Below are 18,291 nucleotides of genomic sequence, written 5' to 3' on the forward strand. Positions count from 1 at the left end.
TAAAGACTGTGCTGTCATTCTGTCCTTCAGGCCTGCAGGTTTTTGTTGCCCACGGGGAGCTGCCTGGAAGTAGCTGTTCAGGGAAGCAGGGCTGCTTCATTACTCCGGAATCCCAGGGCTGTAGTTTCAGGGCACTTGGGTCCCCGGAGTCACAGTGAAAGGGACGGAAAGGGATGGGAGGCAGCCTCTAAGCGGTCCACACTTTTCCTCTTTCTTGCAGGAGCACCTCTCTCTCTGCTCAGTCCCAGAATGGCTCTTCCCCCCAGTCCCTTGGCTATGGAATATGTTAATGACTTTGACTTGATGAAGTTTGAAATAAAGCGGGAGCCCTCTGAGGGCCGGTCCGGAGTCCCCACGGCCTCACTGGGCTCTACACCGTACAGTTCAGTGCCTCCCTCACCCACCTTCAGTGAGCCAGGCATGGTGGGCAACGGCGAGGCCCCTAGGCCCGCAGGCCTGGAGGAGCTCTACTGGCTGGCCACCCTGCAGCAGCAGTTGGGGGCCGATGAGGTTCTGGGGCTGAGTCCTGATGAGGCTGTGGAACTACTGCAGAGCCAGGGCCCGGTCTCTGTAGAAGGGCCTCATGGCTACTATTCAGGGAGCCCAGGAGAGACAGGAGCCCCGAATGTGCAGGTGAGTGACCAGAAGGTTAGTCCGAGGGGAGGAAGACCTAAGGAAGAAGGCCAGTCAAGAGAGGGAGAATTCCTGAAGAGAATTATGGACTGGAAAGAGAGAGAGAACAAGGTCCTTGAGAAAAATCAGAGAAACTAGATCACTTTTTCAAAATGGCTGGAAACGGTTGAATCATGGAGGACAGAGAGACAAGATTAGGAGGAGGTGGAGAAATGTGGTTCACAACTTTTAGTTCCAGCATTTGGGAGGCTGACACAGGAAGGTTTCTGTGAGTTCAGAGCCAGCCTTGTCTAAATAGTGTTCCAGGCCAACCATGACTACAGAGTGAGGCCAGGTCAAAAAATAAAACAAAGCAAAATGATTCGAAGGGCTTTGGGAGGGAAAAGGGTTCGGAATTTAAGAGCGTGATGGCGGCGGCGGTGGGGGATGGGGCGATTATGTGGAAGCAAAAAGAAAAAAAACGATGTGTGGAACCTAACGGTAAAGGCCGTGGTTGAGGTTGGCTTTTTCAAAGGCTCCGTGTTTTCCCCAGCGCCTAACCTTCTCAGATAGGATTGGGAATCATCCTATTAATTATAGACACAGATGGGGGTGTTGAAGGCTTTAGGATGTAATCCAAATCCTTGAGGGTCACCGGGTTGTGTTGTTCAGGACAAGGAGACGTGTCTGTGTGGCAAGGGCGGGATCTGTCTGGGCGCGGGTCCGGGACACTGCAGACAGCTGAAGGGTACGCAGTGTCCAGAGACACGATTGGCTCGCCAGAGAGAGGAGGGGCAGAGCCCACACTGCGACACTTGCTGAAGGACCCAGGGGCGCGGGAGCCTTGGGGATGAGGGATGGAGGATGGGAGTGGCAGCGTAGCCCCGTGGTCCAAGGGTGTCAGAACCTGGGGTGGGGTCTGCAGGAAGAGCGAGCATATAGCAGGTGAAGGTGGAGCCTGGAGGGCTCCCTGACTGTCATGGGGACCCGAGTGTCTAGCCGGGTGACACCCGCATCAACCTGGACCCTGCACTGTTTCTCTGCAGTTGCCCGAGAGATTTTCAGACGCCGCGCTGGTCTCGATGTCGGTGCGCGAGTTGAACCGGCAGCTGCGGGGCTGCGGGCGCGACGAGGCTCTGCGGCTGAAGCAGAGGCGCCGCACGCTCAAGAACCGCGGCTACGCGCAGGCCTGTCGCTCCAAGCGGCTGCAGCAGCGGCGCGGGCTGGAGGCCGAGCGCGCCCGCCTGGCCGCACAGCTGGATGCCCTACGGGCGGAGGTGGCCCGCCTGGCTCGAGAGCGCGACCTCTACAAGGCCCGCTGTGACCGGCTGACTTCCGGTGGCCCTGGGTCCGACGACCACACACACCTCTTCCTCTGAGCCACTAGGGGAGTGGGGTGGCGGTTTGGCAAGTGGCTGGGTTGATGGCCATGGTACAGGAGAGGAAGGCCACTAACCAAATCGCTACCTGTGGTCCTGTATGTCCATACAAACATCCCCAAACTTCTGACCCTCGTGGCATGCCAGAAGTTAGATGCTGGTCCTTTGCTGGAGACGAGTCCCCTTCCCTTTTGCAGGTCACGACTCTTCATGATTTAGGGTACTGAATTCTGTAGGGGCTAGTGCCTGTACTGAGGGTGGAGGTGTGGGGGAAGGGTAGGCAGCATGCTGAATGGGAAGAGGAGGAGGAGGAGGAGGAGGAGGAGGAGGAGGAGGAGGAGGAGGAGGGGAGGAGGAGGAAGAGGAGGAGGAGAGGAGGAGGAAGAGGAGGAGGGAGAGGAGGGAGAGGAGGAAGAGGGGTGCAGCTCCCCTCTCGGTATAGTTTTTAATTCAAGGTTTTCAACCCGTAATGCACTGATGCTGTAATTAACAATGAAGCTGCATTTTCACCAAATCTCTGAACTCCCCGTTTTACGACTCCTGGATTTGTCAAGATTTCAATTCCCCTAAACAAACAGTAATAGTTCATCTGGAAATGCTTTTCTCTGCTCCACTCAGTGGCCTTTAGAGTCCAAAGCAGCAGAACAAGTGTCCTGGATGGGAGCCTGGCGAACTGGGCACTAGTCTCAACTGTGTCACAGGCTGTCTGTCTGTCACCTTGAGCAAAGCGACTGCCATAAGGTTTCTTCCACTCGGACTGGATGGCTTCCAACACTGTTCTAGTTTTGGCCCGTCTAATGGTCTCCCCAAGAGGGCCCAAGATGACTGTACCAAAGGGACATCCTGTTCTGCTGCCCCAGCTTCCAGGCTGTGACTTAGGCATGGCTGCTTGGGAACTCTCCCTTGCCTAGGCTCTAAGTGGTCCCCTGCTAGGTGTCCTTGGCCTCCAAACTGCAGAGGGTGCTCTTGTTACCTCCTGCCTCTTAGAGCTGGAGTGACACCTCACAGGATAACTAACCAGGAGCTGAGAGACTGTGACTTTTGTGAATTAAACCTCAAGTCCAAGAAAAACTAATGTTATTGGCTAGGTGTTCTTGCACTTTAAAGAGGTAACTCTATATCCCTGCTTCAGGTAACCGTTTGTGTGTTTTGCTCTGAGAGGGAGATGGGAAAATGAGGGAGGGGGAGAAGGTTTTTTTCGGGGAGAGGGGTCTGCTGTTGTAACTCAGCAGTAGATTGCTTGCCTAATCTGTGCAGAGAGAGACCTGTTTTGGAGCCGAGCGGTGTACATCTCAGTTCTAGAAGGCCAATGAAAGTGGATTGGAGGAGGTGGAGACGGAGGTCCAGATGGAGCCTTACCGCCCACCACAGTCACTACCACAACCAAAACCCAGGAGCAGCAGTGGCCCCAGCTATGCCTGTCTGTAGCTGTCCTCCAGGTCTCACAGTTGCCATGGTAACCCAGCCCTCCAATTCAGCAACATATGGGGAGGGCCTTTGGGCAGAGCAGAAGCTTTGAGCTGGGAGTATCCACCTCATCAGCCACTGTCATCTGTCCTCTAAGGGGCACAATAAACGGGAGAAACAGCCCTGTGTGGGGGAAGTGGCTCCCATATGTCTTTCTTCCTTTCTGCCCCCACTCCCCACCCCCTGACCAGCTGTCTCTTCTCTTCCCATCGCATTTCTTGTTCCCTCTTTCCCCTCCTCTAGCCTAGCTCATCCTCTCACAGGAGACCGGAACAGGAGTCCTTTCCTCCAGGCCCCTGCACTTTTCTTTCCCTTCCTTACCTTTGACCCTTTCTCTCTGGTGTGGGTTCTTCTCTAATGAGGGCGTGAAGCATCTTCCTCTTTTACATTCATCATTGAAGGGAGAGTGTGAGGCACAGGGAACCCATCCAGGGTCTCACTTTGTTAGCACAGGCTAGCCTCAAACTCAGGATATGTGTGTGTGTGTGTGTGTGTGTGTGTGTGTGTGTGTGTGTGTGTGTGTGTGAGATGGCGTCCCACTGTATAGTTCTCTCTGGCCTGGAACTCACTTGTAGATCAGGCTGGCCTTGAACTCATAGAGATCTACCTACCTCTGTCTTGTGTGCTGGATTAAAAGTGTACACCACCACGCCTGGCCATGCTTCTACTTTCTGAGTGCTGGAATCACAGGCATGTGGCACGACACTTTCCCCTCACTCTGAATTTCTGTCGCGCCCTTGTCTGTCCCTTGGGGCTTCGATCGGACACACCGATTCTCTCCCATCCCTTTCTTATGTGCGTGACTGCACACAATGGCAGAGACTATCCTCGCACACTGATGCCCACAAACCTGACCTCAGTAACACAGGCCTGGTGTCAAGGTGGCACATCTAGGCCCTATGTAGCCGCTCAAGCAAAGGTTTCATGATGGCGTGAGGAAGGCTGCCGTGCTGCGGCTGGGCAGCTCTGGCTCTGGCTCTTTTCTGACCTTGGAGAGGTCAAAGTCAAGCCCTCCTCGCTTGGCCAGAAAACCAGGGAGACTGTGTTATGATTTGCTACCACAGTACACACATTTAAAGACGCCGAGAGTGCTGTGTGCTAAAGAACAGGCCTCGATGCTGGTGCTGATGCCATCCGTACGAGTGCCCAAGTGGACTTCCTGAAACCTCAGGCCGCACCCACAGAAGGTCGGGTGCATGAAGACTCACCCAGAAAGATCAGGCCTTCCAGACCCGAGACCCTCTCTGTGCTCCTAATTCACCAGTAGATCTGTCACACCCCTTCGCTTCCCCACAGTCTCTTCATGGCCTGCCCCACAGCTGTGTGGGGGCTGGGGTTCAGCCCCTGGGATACTCAGCGGGGCCTCTCTGGAGACAGCTCTAAGAAAGCATCAGCCTACCCTCTCGACAGCCCCTCATTACCCTCCCCCATCTCCTGCCATCAACACACATGGTGTTTAGACCCCCTGGGCTGGGGAGGTGAGGGTAGGGCCCCGGATCCACCGGCACACAGTTGGGGTGAGGCTGCAGAGACAACAGCCTGCTGGGGAGGTGTGGCTCAGATCTGGAAAGAGGTTGGCCCCCATTTTCTATGGTGTATGTGGGAGTGATGGACTGTCCAAAGGACATCTGAGGCATGATGGGTAGAGGCTGGAGTACTTGGGGGGCTTCCCTTTATTTACATCCATAGAGTCACAATCACTGGAGGAAGTTGTTGAGGGTCCTTAGAGTTGAGGGATATCGGGCTTGGAGAGATGGGAACAGGGCCCACCACTCACTTCCAGGACCCGCAGGGCACCACTGGTCCAAAAGGCAGAGACACTGGTCATTGGAATCACAAGGGTCAGCACGGGCACCTGAGAGGAGTAGGAAAGTAGGAACAACAACAACAGCAGCAACAACAACAACATTACACCTGCCAAGATGGGTTATTCAGAAGCTCTGTTTTGAACCCCTTTTGTGTCCACCCCTTTAGTCCCCCAGAACTCACTGAGAGACTGAGGGGGTGTTGGTTATGTCGAGAGGCAGTCATGGGCTGGGGCTGGGAGTCACGGCTGGCGTGGAGGGCCTGGGAGCCCCTGGGCTGATACCTTGGCTGGCATAGTACTCTACCACCTGCCGTGGCACCTCTGCCAGGACACACTTAGCTAGCGCTGAGGGGGCAGCCTGGGAAGGAAAGGCGATTGGTTAGGAGCAGGAGAATGAGGTCATCTGGGTCAAATGAGCAGGCAGTGGGACTTCAGGCATGCTGGATTCCAGTGACCTTTGGATGACAAAGACAGATTTGGGCGCCACGAGTTGTCGAGAAGCCCTGGGAGAGACTACGGAATACTCACATCCTTGAAGTCCCTGAAGGGCACAAACTGGACGATGTCACGGGCTGCAGGCACCCCCTTTGGGCAACGCAGGGGACCATCGTCTCCGTCCAGTAGCCGCATGTCAGAGAAGTCAGCATTGCCCACGCCCACGATGATGATGGACATGGGCAGGCGCGAGGCTCGCACAATGGCTGTTCGGGTCTCGGCCATGTCACTCACCACACCGTCAGTGAGCACCAGCAGAACCGAATACTTCTGAGGGCAAGCAGAGGGGGAACATGGGTTGCTTCTGCGTGAAGGAGCATTGGCAATCTTTCCAAACCCAGGTCCTGACCCTGGCGCTATCCGAAGACACACAGGGTGGCCCCTGGCTGTCTGTGTTTCCTCCTCACCGTGGCTTGGCCAGTGCTCTGCTCCCGCTGGGCTGGCTCAGCCACACGGTTGATGATGGGGGCCACGTTGGTAGGACCATAGAGCTGGATCTGAGGCAAGCAGCGGCGGTAGGAGGCTATGACCCCTGAGATCTCTGTGGGCACAGAAAAGTGATGAAGCTGGCAGAGAGCACTCCAGACACAGCAGAATGGTAATTTCTGTTCTAGGCTTGATGGCTCCCAGAGAGAGAGGAGGAGAGAGAGAGAGAGAGAGAGAGAGAGAGAGAGAGAGAGAGCTCTCACTAAGAGAGAGAGTGTCAGATGGTCCCTGGGGTTGGGAGAAGTAAGTGGACAGATGGATGCTGGATCACAGGGCTGGAACTCTTTCCAAATGAAGACAGTTTTGGATGGGAGGAGGGACAGGTCAGGGAGCAGAGCCTGTGGTACTGTTGAGAAGTCCAGCCTCTGTGGTGGTGCGGGTTGGTGGGACTGTCCCAGCTTACCTTCACATTCAGGATTTTCTGGGTCAAAGTTGATAGCAAAGTCGTGGGAGACCTGTCAGAGTAAGGGAACGGTAAAGGGGTGTCCTCCACGTCTCCCCTGCAGGCCTCCTGTCTCTTGTACCCAGCCTACCTCAAAGTTTGGGGGGATTCGAGCTCCGAAGCCAAAAGCTGGGAACCGCTTATCACTGGAGAGGAGAAAAGGCTGTGGTCTCCCAGTGCAAGCCTCCCTTCCTGACCCTACCCTCACCACGTTACCTGTCATAGTCCTGGCAGATGCCTCCCACTGTGCGCAAGGCCTGCAGGTAGTGGTTGGGCTGTCGGGGGCTGAGGCAGTGCAGGGATTGGCTGCTCCTTGGGTCCCCATTGGAGGCTGTGAAGTCGATAGCCACCTGAGGGAAGGTAGGGACGGGACCTGCTGCAGCCATAAGAGCCAGCAGGCAGGCTAGGCCAGAGACAGAGGTTGTTGAAAGGACCAAGGTGAGTCTGGGGAAGCCCAGAGGCAGCCTCAGCGTGGAGTAGGGTGTTGGATGCAAAGTACATGGGGTGCCGGTTAAGAGAAGCGAGACTCCGGCTTCCTTCCATTTGCAAGGACTTAGCCCCGCCCCCTTTTCTTGGGCCGTCCCCCGGGGTCTTTACCGTGAAGCTGATCTGGCAGCCTCCCATGATATAATCCAGGAAGGTATGTACTTTTTCCACCTGGCAGACGGGAGAAGATAATGAGGCCGGTGAGAGGATGCTTTCAGGTGGGAGCTTTGGCAAGGCTTCGGCGGGGAAAGGGGAGAGTTTTAAAGGTTGCTGCTGGGGGAAGGGATGGAACAAGGGTTCACAATTCCCAGAGCGGGTCTTTAAAGCAAGAGAGGATGGACAGACGGACGGACACACACACACGCACAGGCACACGCGCACGCGCGCACACACACGCACACATAAAAAAGGAAATGGCTGGAGAAATGGCTCTGTGGGTAAAGGTGCTTGCTGCCAAGCCTGAAGCCTGGGTTTGATCCCTGGAACCAATATGGTGGAAGGAGAGGACTGACTCCCAAAAGTCATTCTCTGACCTTCACATGTGCTCTGTGGCACTGGGTCCTCCCAAGTGCACCCCCCAATACATAAATATAAATTTAAAAAAATTAAAAAGCAAGCAAGCAAGGAGCTGAGGTTGAGGCAGTGCAGGGGCAGAGGACACCTGAACTGTGAACTGTGACTTACGGTGCACTGGGCCAGCACGACCGTGCCTGAGCTCTTGTAATTCTTCTTCTTGTCTCGGTACTTGGGGTTGATACAGTCCCACTGCATCTAGACACCCCCACCCAGCACAGAGTCAGACGTCCATCAAATAGACCTTCTCGCCCCTCCCTGCCGATGCTCCCAGGGGGAGAGCCTCATGACCCTGTCCTTCTGCCAAGCCTGGGCACTTTTCACCCTTTCTATCTCCAGTCACCTAGAGTGAGGTGGTTGGCCACCCCCCTCAGGATTTCCCCTGGGGTCCTGGGGTTAGGATGGGGTCTCTGGCACCTCCTGCCCGGGGTTTGCGGTCCCTTCCTGCATTTCCTGGAACGTGCTGGTGAACTCGCCGATGAAATCGTGCTTTCCACTCGAATCATAGTCATATACCAGGAACTGAAGGGAGAGGGAGGGCATGGGCCAGGGTCAGCCACGCTCTCTGTAGTGTTTCCGAGGGGTCTGACAGGGTAGTAGGGGCCTCACAGTATCTAGGTTTCAGTAGAAGTCCCTAAGCTACACAGACGTCACCTGCTAAGCTTTACTCTCTAGCTCGATGTGGTAGAGGGTTCCGCCCCAGAGGAAGGTACCTCTGTGGGAAACAACATAGAGCTGCTATTTATCCCACAGAGATGAGTACTTATCACACGAGGGAGAGGGAGGGGGCTTGCTGTACTCCGGGGAAGGTCTCCCACAGCAGACTTGATGCTCCAAGGGGCTTTACCTTGAGCGGCCTGTGGATGTCACAGCTGCACAGAGAATGCAAGGACAGGCGGAATGGCTCCCAGCTGGGGTTCAAATTGTTTTTCACCACCTTTGAGAGGCACCAGGGACCTTGTCACCACATGTCTAGGGTTCTTACTGTAATCTGCTCATCTTTTACCCCATATCCCTGTGCACCCACCTCAGTCCTCCAGACCAACTGGTCACTCTGGTCTCCATTGGTCTTATAGATCTCCATGAAGGGGTCAGACTTGCTGAACAGATCCTGGAGAGGCGGGGGGAAAGGGCTTGTGAGTCTGGCGTGATCTTACACGGAGAGGAGAACTGGCCTGGGGCTCTGGGGTCTGTCTGTGGCGGGAAGCCTATGGATCTCTAGTGGGGCATGGGCGGGTATGGGCTCTGGGGTTCCCACCTTGTTATCCAGCTTGTGGGCTCTGAAGGTAAGTTGTACATAGTCGTTGGTACCGGATACCTCCTCAGCCACGATCTGTAAAAGGGACACAGGATTAAGAATCCCCCCTGCCCCCGCCATATATGCTTCCCATAAATGAAGGTTATCATGAGCACAGTATCACAATGGATGTCCATATGGGGACACTGACCCTTGGCCCAAGAGTGACTTTGCTTACCGTGATAGTGGACTTGCCCGCCGTCTTCCCATTCTTCAGCAGCAATGGTTTAGTAACCTTGGTTTGTGACACGATCTAAAGACAGAGGTAGAGAGGAGTCTGTCTGTAATGCATGCATCTGCTCCGGCCAAGGATATACGTGTCCAGAAGGTTGGCCCTATGATTGGGTTAGGGTGGATTCAATTTCTTTTTTTCTTTTCTTTTTTTTTTTTTTGGAGCTGGGGACCGAACCCAGGGCCTTGCGCTTGCTAGGCAAGCGCTCTACCACTGAGTTAAATCCCCAACCCCAGTGGATTCAATTTCTATAGCAGCCTGAAGACAGGAGTGCTGGGGAGGGGAGTGTAGTTCAGTGGCAGAATTCCTGCTTAGCCATGAATTCAATCCCCAGCACCAAATACAACAAGGACAATAACAACGAAAGGAATACACCTGCCCCCCTCTTCAGATGGGGAAAGTAGGCTAAGTATCTTGTCCTAGGGTACACGTCCCATGGATGGAAGGAAGGGATCCAGGCTCAGAAAGAGCTCCTTCCTCTTAGTTTGGCTCTGGAGGCAGATGCTTGCTGTTGGCCAGCTAGATGCCGATGTAGGGACTGAGCTGGAATGCAGACCTGGCCCAGTGTGCACTCTGTGGACCCGAGGAAGGTGTCGCTGCTGGGGCTGGTGGCTCCATCCTCAGCATCGAACACGTGGAATTGCAAAGGCTGCTTCTCTTCAAAAAAGTATTCAATGGCCAGCACCCGGGAGAAGACGGGGCTTGAACAGGAGCGAAGAACCTCTGTGCGTTCCACCTGCAGCGGCAGGGATAAGGATCCTCTGGCAACTGAGGCCACTTGTCCCGGTCCTGTACTTCCCTCGGTGCCTGAGCTCTCCTAGGATTCCTTAGTCCCTAGCAATTAGTTTCTTTCTTTCTTAGCTGACTTCCGAATTTGGGGTACTGCTGGCCCTAGCCCTCTAGGAGTCTGTGAACTTCTGGCTAAAACAGTGTGGGCTTATCACAATGATGGCGTGTTGATGTTCGAGGTTATCCACACAGGTAGAAAAGGTGCTTTGGAATCCTCACATTCCCCGGGAGGCTTGCCTTACTCTCACTAACCCTCCTTCCTCCTCAGGTTTAATGAAGGTTAGTCAAGGAAACCCCCACCATGCTGCCCTCACCTCCACCCACTGCTCATCAGAATAGAGTTTGAGTAGCACACATGGATGCGGTTTTGTGAGGGTGTCCCGGTCCAGGAGGCCGTGGCAGGACACCCGCAGCTCTACTCGAGAGGCTCCGAGGGTCATGGCTGGGGGCTCAGGCACCCATCCCATCTCTGGGTCCGACATGGCACTGTGGGGAAAGAACAGACAGTCTGGACACAGAAAGGAAGAGTTTGTCTCTTGGGGGTTCTGGACCTGCCTGCTGCTCTTCTTCCTGAGGCCCTGGGGTCCTAACGGTAACCTACTTCCCCTGCCATGTTTGATTTCCTTGGCAATCTAAGCAGCAAAGAACAGGAGTCCAGAGTCTCGTGTCTCTGTCACTCTGCCAGCCTAGGTGTCATGGATGAGGCTGGAAAAGCTGGAGGGCTGGGATAGAAGTGGGTTCCTGGCAGTCTCGGCTCCTAGGCCATCGATTGATTTCCGCTTACTGCTGTCTCAGCACCTTCTGCTACTTCCCGACTGGTATATGAGCCAGCGCTGCACTCAGTCTTGGCACCAGGGAACTGAACTGGGGCAAAGGGGTGGGGAAGAGGGTGGAGATGCCCCTGGAGGTCTGAAGAGGGTGGGTCTCAGGGAAGGAGTCTGCAGTGGACAGGAGGAGACAGGTCGGCAGTGGAAGGGTCTGTGCAAAACTGTCCTGTTGTCTTAGAACCCCCTACTCACTGTCTGGTTGGCTGATGGGAGAGTGCCGTGGTGGGCTTGGGGACACAGTTAGGACTAGGGCTCTGTCGTAAGCTCCTCAGGGGTTTGACAAGCTTGCTGTCCTTCCCACTTCCCCTGTTCTCACACTTCTTGGCAACACAGGCACTGTCTCTTAGCGACAGGGTTTTGGGGGAGCCATGGCCCCCACCATGCTGCCTGTGGGATGCATGCACAGCACCCTCCCCCAGCAGAGTCACCAAGCCTCAGGCAGCAGCAGACAGGGGTACGCCGGCCCGAGTTCATGGCTGGACAGCCCATCTCTCTGTGCCTGTCCAGACCTCAGGGTGAAGCTATCTGATCCATGCCATGCTTCCTGAGTGAGTGTCCACTGGTGTGCCCCACCCTCTGTCTGTCCCCCTGTGTCCTGCGTCCATCTCCAGGAGGGTGTGACAGTCCTGTGTCTCTGTCAGGACCGGGACTGTTCCCTGGCTTGTTACCAGCCTCCCGATGAGGATGATATAGCTTTATAGAAATGTGAGGGAGGGTCTGGGCTGGGGCTCTCAGTGCCTTCCAGCTACAAGTCTCAGTCCACAGGGAGCCCATGAGGAAGGCAGGGGCGTGTGGCGGAGAGGGGACCGGTCCGGTTGGCTGGTGACTTCTCTGAGAGCTAGAGGAGATGTTGTTATGGAGACTGGGCCAGGGAAGGCAGGACTCAGGCTGGGTTAGGAAGGATGGGTGGGCTCACCTGGGCTCTTAGTGGGGGTCTCTTCTCTCCTCTCTCGTCTCCAGCCCGGCCCCTGACTTCCTCGCTGCTCCAGCCGCTGGCGCCAGCTCCCGCTCCGCTCTGCTGCTATTTATGGGGCCTGGATGGGGAGGAGGGGGGCCGCAGCACCAGCTCCCCCCCCTGCACAGACTGGTTGGGAGGGAGGAGAGGGGAGGGGCAGGGACACTGCCTGGGAGGGAGCCACAGAACCAGGGAGGAGGGCGGGCTGGGGGCAGGCCCAAGGCAGGACCCCCTGCAGACACAGTGACACACATCTTCTCCTTCCCATCACACCCACACTCAGCATCACAGAAACACACACACATTGCAGTGGCACACACACACACACACACACACACACACACACACACACACAGCCACACGGAGGAAGGATGCCACACGCGCGGCACCCACGACTTACAGACTCACACATATCTTGACACTTGCAGGCGCCAGTACGTAAACTCACGGTGACACCATGACAGTTATAGCCCCACTGCTGCACACTGGGAAACGTTCTCGCAGCACTTTACAGCACTACACTTGTTAAGGATATTTGTAGCTACACAGAAAAGAACACTAGGCTGTGCTTGTGACATCCACACAGACACCTACTCTCACTAACCTGGGGTACAACAGAATGTTGAGGATATCCGTACATTCCTCAGAAGCCATCATGCCGAACCCCACCAAAGTGACCGACATCCAGCTTCCGAGCTACCCTTCTGTAGGGAAACGGGGAACAGGAACACGATGGCCATGCTAGGCATATAGCCCGAGTATTGACTGGACATCGCCATGATTGACCTAATGGTCCCCCGCTCCCCCACCCCCAATCCAACCCTTATGGCCACATCTTTGTGGGAGGGGCTGGGCCAGGCACAAAGCTTGAGGAAATAGAAGTTACTCATTCTCAGTGAGGCCAGGGGAACTGAGAAGTTTCTGGACTGCTAACGCCACCGGGGAGACATTCGGGCGTAGTGATTGGGTGAGTACTTGAATGTGTTCACAGGAATGCCTTCCATCCCCGGCCCTTAAACTGCTTATCTACTAAGGTAGAAACGATTTATTAACTACCTCCCGAGTAGTAGTTAATACTACTGGGCCAGGCACTGGGGCTAGTCAGGGCAGCTCCTGTCCCTGAGGAGGCAGAGACATAGGAAATAGAAGGACCTACACAGAGATTTGATAATGTGAATGCATTAGGCTCAGGGTGAATGGGAGGCATAGCGAGCAGATAAAGGTTCAATCTGGAACACCGAGGAAGGCATCCAGGATGTCGGAAGAGGCTTGGAGGAGGACTTTTTTTTTTTTTTGCTGGGGACCAACCCAGGGCCTTGTGAGGCAAGCGCTCTACCACTGAGCTAAATCCCCAACCCCTAGCCCCCGACTTTTTTTTTTTTTTTTTTTTTTGGTTCTTTTTTTTAGCTGGGGAGAACCCAGGGGCCTTTCGCTTCCTAGGCAAGCGCTCTACCACTGAACTAAATCCCAACCCCAGCCCCGACTTTTAAGATCGTATTTGTTAGTCCAAACCAGAAACGGTTAACATAAACGTCGTATTTTCTTTTCATGTTGTAGAGACCTGTTCTGTATAAGCTACTCCATTGTTGAGACTTTTGATTATGAGGAGTCTCCACAGGCAGGGCTGGAGAGAGGGCTCAGCAGGTAAGAGGGCTGGTTGTTCTTCCAGAACCCGGGATCAATTCCCACCGCCCACATGGCTGCTCACAACCACTTGTAACTCCAGTCTGAGGGGAGCCGATGACCTCTTTTTGCCTCTGTGGGCACTGCATGCCCAGACGTATATACAGGCACAATACCCATACACATAAAACAAAAGGAAAGGGTTTTAAAAAGTAATACCCACAGGGGGCTGCAGAGATGGCTTGGGGGTTTAGAGCACTTGTTGCCCTTGCAGGGTTGGATTTCCAACGCGGTGAAAACAGTGCCTCACAACCATCTGTAACCTCAGTTCTAGATGATTTGATGCCCTTGTTTAGCCTCCACAGAGACCAGGCATGCATACATACACATTCAGGGAAAACATACATACATACATACATACATACATACACACATACACATACCTATACCTATATCTATATCTATATCTATATCTAAAAGGAGAGCCATGGACCATGGAGATATCTCAGTAGGAAAAGGAAGTGACTGCTACTAAGCCTGAGAGACTGAGTTTGATCCTGGGGACCCCCATGGTAGACAGAGAGAACTGACTCCCACAAGTTGTCCTCTGACCTCCACATGCGTGCTGTGACACATGTGCTCACATACATATACAGAACACAAAATGTTGAAAAGGGTACCCAGAGGATAATATACAGCATTTAATATGTCAGTGAACATATGTGTGAACGCAGGTATACACATGGACACACGTGTGCACACAGGCTTCCCTGGTGCAATGACTGGAGTCTTCTAATCCTATCACCATCCCCCAAAGCCAGAAAACCACTGTGTTTTCCCGTCACATTCGCCTCTTCGACAGCCTTGGTTCTGCAGTAACCCGTGACCTGTCATTCTTTGTCAGCAGTTCTGCTATCCCGTCTTCTCTCGGAACCCCAGATTCAGATGCGTGAGCTGTTCTCTACTTTCCCCAACTGTGGCCAAACCCCGGGGGCTCATGGGAAGGGGGTGAGGTGGGAGCAAGGGCTGAACAGCAGAGACCAGAGGCAGACAGTGATTTTCTTTTTAATTCTATACAAGTGGGGAGAGAGCCCCTGGGCATAGAGGGGCGGAGGTTCACCCTCCCCCCAGGGAAGAGACAGCCTCTGCCCAAAGCTCTCTGTGGAGGAAGCTCCAGGCGGGTGTGACAGCTTCCCTGCTTCAGGTCACTCCCTCCCTTCCAGTCCCCACTCCTGCTCCCCCATGCCTTCTTAGTGGTGCTGCCCTGTAGGACAAGGGCTGGCAAGGGATGGGCGAGCAGGGGTGGGTGGGGCCTGAGTCCTTATGAGGCACATGTCGCGGAAGGCTGGGGAGGGTGTTCAGCAGCTGTCAGTCTGTTCCTGGTTCACTGGTTCCTGCTGGGGACAAATTCAGGGAACCCTGTTTGCTGGGCAAAGAGAGCCAGCCGTCCAATGTTGGGGCTCGAAGGGGCCATGTTTGACAGATCAGTAGGGAGGGGACCTGTCTCACCACAGACACCTGCAGGGTCAGGTGGCCGTCTTCTATCAGGTTCCAGTTTGTCACAGGACTGTGCTCGCCGAGTTCTCTTGGGTTTCAGGGGAGCTGTTCGACGGCCCAGGTCAGAGGGTGCTGAAATTAGTCATGGCAAAGGGGTTCATGAATTGGGTGCTCATGCAAGCTTCAACTCCTGGCTGTTGTTTTTCCCTGTCCTAAGGTCCACAAGGGAATCTGATGTGGGCACCAAAGCCCCCAGGGTTCTTCCACACCCCACTCAGGAAGGTGGCTGACCTTGTCCTTCTGGCTCCTCTTGGTCTTGCTGTGAGCCCAGTCTCAGCCGGGGCTTGTTGGCTCCTGGGGCAGCACTGCTGCTCTCAGCCTCTTCTCTGCCTCCTGGCACCTGGGGGGCCCTACGGCCCCTGGGCACAGCCACTGGCTTAGGGGGACGTGGACCTATGGGGGGCTCCTGTAGCTAGCAGAGTAGGGAAGATGTTGGGTCAGTCAGTTTCTGACTCTTTCAAAGGACTGTCCCCACCCACCATTCCTAGGTCTTTTGGTATCTTTGCTCCTTCAGAACACCCTCCCTGTCCTTCTTCTGGACTTCACCTTGGCATTCCGAGCTGGGACCATTCTCTCTGGGAATAAGGCTCCGTCCTTTTCCTCTTCTCCATCCTGGGAAGCTGGGCTAGGGCTTTGGCAGCTGTGGTTGGGGGCACTCTCCTCAGCTGGGGGGTAGCAGACAGGAGAAGCTACAGAAATAGCATTTGTTCAGAGCCCTCCTCTTACTTTTCCCATGATGCCCTGCAAGGCCAGGACTCTCCCCAATCCAAACTCATTTGCTCCAGCATCTCTGTTGTCTACTTTATCCTCACACATCCTAGCCGTCCTAGCCGCTGTTTCCCAGATCTGCCCTGCAGCCATCACCTGGGCCTGGCAGGACTCAGTCTTTTTCCTGCTGGAGCAGAGTCAGGATCAAAGGCCTCCTGGGTTCACAGGCCCAACAGTCTGGTCAGGACTGCAGTGCCCTAGGGCCCTGTCAAGGCTGCAGCCTGGAATTTTTCAGCACTGTCTGCAAGTCTGATTTAGACGGTGGGAGCCTTAGGGAGAGGTGCTTTATCACGCTTCCCTGCGACTTTAAGCCACAGGAGCACAAGAGAGGAATAGGACCTGTCAGGTCCTGTGTCTGTGCCTCAGTGCATAGTACAGTACCTGGCCCTCATGGTTTACTAAATGAAAGATGAAGTCCCTCTTTGGATACTACATCTAGTCTGGGCCAGGGACAGAAAACCAGGAAAGCAGCCCCCAGTCTTGGCTGGCCTTAGAGAATGGAGTGGATCTGGTAAGGTTTTCACTGGCCACTACAGGACAGGGAGGGAAAAAGACAGAAAGGAATGGAGTGGGGGCGCTAGGGGGCTCACAGCAGGGAGAAAACCAGACCTGCCTGCTAGGCCCTGGCCTAGGAGTAGGAATTGGTGCGGTTCTGGGTCTCCAGGGAGATTTGATGCTGCCAGGAGCCATATCCTAGGGTCTTTGGGAACTTGTGTTGATGCTGGGCTGTCTAGCATTTCTTTAGTGGTTTCTTTAGGCTGAGGGTCCTCCGAACCCAGAAGGGGGGAAATGTGACCTTTAGAATAATTCCCTTCCGTTCCCCACCCAATCATAAGGTAGGAAGTAAGTGAGTGGCTTGGGGTCACAGGTGGCTGAGTGGGACTCATGACTCTGATCTCCAAGACAGAGCCCGTGATGATTCATCCGGACGGTTTTCTGAGAACTATGAGCGCAGGGTTATACGCAGAGCCGCAGTGTTTGAAGAGGGCCTGACCCAGCTGATATTTGCTGGCAGCTGGCCTCGCCCCCTTTTACAGTAAAGGCGAGGCCTTCTTCATAGCTGCATTGCTTTATAGGGCATCTCTGCTGGCAGTGACTAGGGGTACCACCTGTCTCAGAGAATTCTTCAGAACCATCCACAAAACACTTCTCTCGTCTGCCTAACCCTGGGGAAACCACCTGTGCTCGGCAGAGCCTGGATTTGGATTAAGTTGTTTGTCATTTTTTTGGATGTATATTTAGACACATCCACATCGTTGACTTCCCACTACCTCCCCTTGGCTGAGCATTCCCCAGTGCAGGGGACCGTGCGTGGCATTTATCCTTTCGAGCTATCGGCGCTGTTGGCCAAGAAAGGGGCTTTGCGTACCTATGTGCCACGTGGCCTCTGCTCGGCGCATGGTGCTGAAGCTTGGCTTGGAGCTTTGTGGGGGTGGTGGTGGCTTCCAGGATCCAGGCCCTGGAGTTGGGGGAAGAGGATGGGAAGTAGAAGGGGGAAAGAGATGGGGAAATCAGGAGGTATCGATGGGCTAAAGGAGTGAGCGTGGCCACCTCACCTGCATCATCCGAAGAGCGCCGTTTCTGCCAAGCCTGGGTGCTGTCCTCCTGGTCTGGGTCGGTGCCCTAAAAGCACAGCTGAGTCAGGTTGTGAGAAAGATCTCCTTCACAGAGGGACTGCTGCCGACAACCAGCTCCCTTAGAGGCTCCTGTCAGTCTCAGGTTCCTAGTCCCTAGATACTTAGTTAGATTTTGTTTCCAAAGAGTAGCGCCTGTATTACCTTGGGAGCATAAGAAAGTTTACACCAGGGAAGGAACTGCCAGCTTAATAGTTACATGTTTTAGAAGAAAAATGAATCCTTAAAGTGCCTGTCATTTTTTTTTTTCTTTTTTTCAGAGCTGGGGACCGAACTCAGTGCCTGTCATTTTAAAGATGAGAACAAGGGTTGGGGATTTAGCTTAGTGGTAGAGCACTTGCCTAGCAAGCGCAAGGCCCTGGGTTCGGTCCCCAGCTCCGGGAAAAAAAAAAAGGGTTAATAAAGATGAGAACGAATAGGTCCAGACTAAATTGGAAAAGGCAAACTGACTTAAATAAAAGTACTATGGAAATTTTAATTAGGTGCTTATGCACGAGGTAAAAATTTGTCATGATGGCTGTAACACAAGCCACAGAAGTTTGGAAAACAGCACTGAAAGCAAGTACTTTAAGACCCTGTTTTACAAGTTCTAATACAGTGGTTCTCTACCTTCCCAACACTGCAACCCTTTAATACAGTTCTCTACGCTGTGGTGACCTCAGACCATAAAATGATTTTTGTTGATACTTCATGACTGTAATTTTGCTATTGTTATGAATCATATTGTTATTGGTGTTTCCTTAGGTTTTTAGGCCCAACCTTGTGAAAGGGTCCTTAAACCTTAGGTTGAGAACCGCTGCTCAAATAGGTAAAGAACTGAGCCCTGGATTCCATGTCAACAATGTGCAAAGACATTTGCTTT

At 53.9% G+C, this 18,291-nt stretch overlaps 3 protein-coding genes and 1 long non-coding RNA gene across 14 annotated transcripts in view; 2 read left to right on the forward strand and 2 right to left on the reverse strand.

Annotated features, from left to right (window-relative positions):
• The first annotated feature begins 249 nt into the window (after positions 1–249).
• On the forward strand, positions 250–2,251 carry Nrl (neural retina leucine zipper). 2 transcript variants are annotated; one of them, XM_032918111.1, is made up of 2 exons: positions 250–633; positions 1,659–2,251. In XM_032918111.1, exons 1-2 carry the CDS (start codon positions 250–252, stop codon positions 1,989–1,991), a joined length of 717 nt encoding a protein of 238 aa, XP_032774002.1. In that variant the 3' UTR covers positions 1,992–2,251. The 2 variants fall into 2 exon arrangements, with proteins under 2 accessions (XP_032774002.1, XP_032774003.1); XM_032918112.1 differs by having other exon boundaries at positions 250–326; positions 1,670–2,251.
• Positions 2,252–5,101: 2,850 nt separating this feature from the next.
• On the reverse strand, positions 5,102–11,932 carry Cpne6 (copine 6). Its single transcript, XM_032917441.1, has 17 exons — positions 11,809–11,932; positions 10,380–10,551; positions 9,833–10,012; positions 9,223–9,297; positions 9,006–9,080; positions 8,775–8,858; positions 8,595–8,684; positions 8,165–8,269; positions 7,859–7,945; positions 7,286–7,345; positions 6,905–7,038; positions 6,780–6,834; positions 6,650–6,701; positions 6,168–6,301; positions 5,794–6,030; positions 5,448–5,623; positions 5,102–5,313 (listed from the first exon to the last, which is right to left on the reverse strand). Exons 2-16 carry the CDS (start codon positions 10,545–10,547, stop codon positions 5,486–5,488), a joined length of 1,674 nt encoding a protein of 557 aa, XP_032773332.1. The 5' UTR covers positions 10,548–10,551; positions 11,809–11,932; the 3' UTR covers positions 5,102–5,313; positions 5,448–5,485.
• The window catches only part of LOC116913306, a 12,484-nt gene continuing 5,090 nt past the window's right edge, over positions 10,898–18,291 (forward strand). Inside the window, exon 1 of the long non-coding RNA XR_004389603.1 lies at positions 10,898–11,440. This is a non-coding gene — a long non-coding RNA (uncharacterized LOC116913306). The remainder of the gene's footprint in view (positions 11,441–18,291) is intronic.
• Carmil3 (capping protein regulator and myosin 1 linker 3) overlaps positions 14,159–18,291 on the reverse strand; it is an 18,799-nt gene continuing 14,666 nt past the window's right edge. For 3 of the 10 annotated variants that reach the window (XM_032917431.1, XM_032917439.1, XM_032917440.1), the window contains 6 exons: positions 17,352–17,418; positions 17,165–17,254; positions 15,574–15,716; positions 15,259–15,439; positions 14,980–15,099; positions 14,159–14,867 (listed from right to left, as the gene is read on the reverse strand). In XM_032917431.1, coding sequence (XP_032773322.1) covers positions 14,839–14,867; positions 14,980–15,099; positions 15,259–15,439; positions 15,574–15,716; positions 17,165–17,254; positions 17,352–17,418 — 630 coding nt within the window. In that variant the 3' untranslated portion in view covers positions 14,159–14,838. The remainder of the gene's footprint in view (positions 14,868–14,979; positions 15,100–15,258; positions 15,440–15,573; positions 15,717–17,164; positions 17,255–17,351; positions 17,419–18,291) is intronic. The other 7 variants (XM_032917437.1, XM_032917438.1, XM_032917436.1 and 4 more) reach the window with 7 other exon arrangements.

Source organism: Rattus rattus, chromosome 12 (genome assembly GCF_011064425.1).
Source record: "Rattus rattus isolate New Zealand chromosome 12, Rrattus_CSIRO_v1, whole genome shotgun sequence".
NCBI classification, from domain to species: domain Eukaryota; kingdom Metazoa; phylum Chordata; class Mammalia; order Rodentia; family Muridae; genus Rattus; species Rattus rattus.

Coding starts and splice junctions, on each gene's coding strand:
- Nrl (XM_032918111.1), top strand. CDS start 250: ATGGCTCTTCCCCCCAGTCCCTTGGCTATGGAATATGTTAATGACTTT. Junction 634..1,658: donor CAGGAGCCCCGAATGTGCAG/GTGAGTGACCAG, acceptor GTTTCTCTGCAG/TTGCCCGAGAGATTTTCAGA.
- Cpne6 (XM_032917441.1), bottom strand. CDS start 10,547: ATGTCGGACCCAGAGATGGGATGGGTGCCTGAGCCCCCAGCCATGACC. Junction 9,081..9,222: donor CGGGCAAGTCCACTATCACG/GTAAGCAAAGTC, acceptor TCCCTTTTACAG/ATCGTGGCTGAGGAGGTATC. Junction 6,702..6,779: donor GAATCCCCCCAAACTTTGAG/GTAGGCTGGGTA, acceptor TTACTCTGACAG/GTCTCCCACGACTTTGCTAT.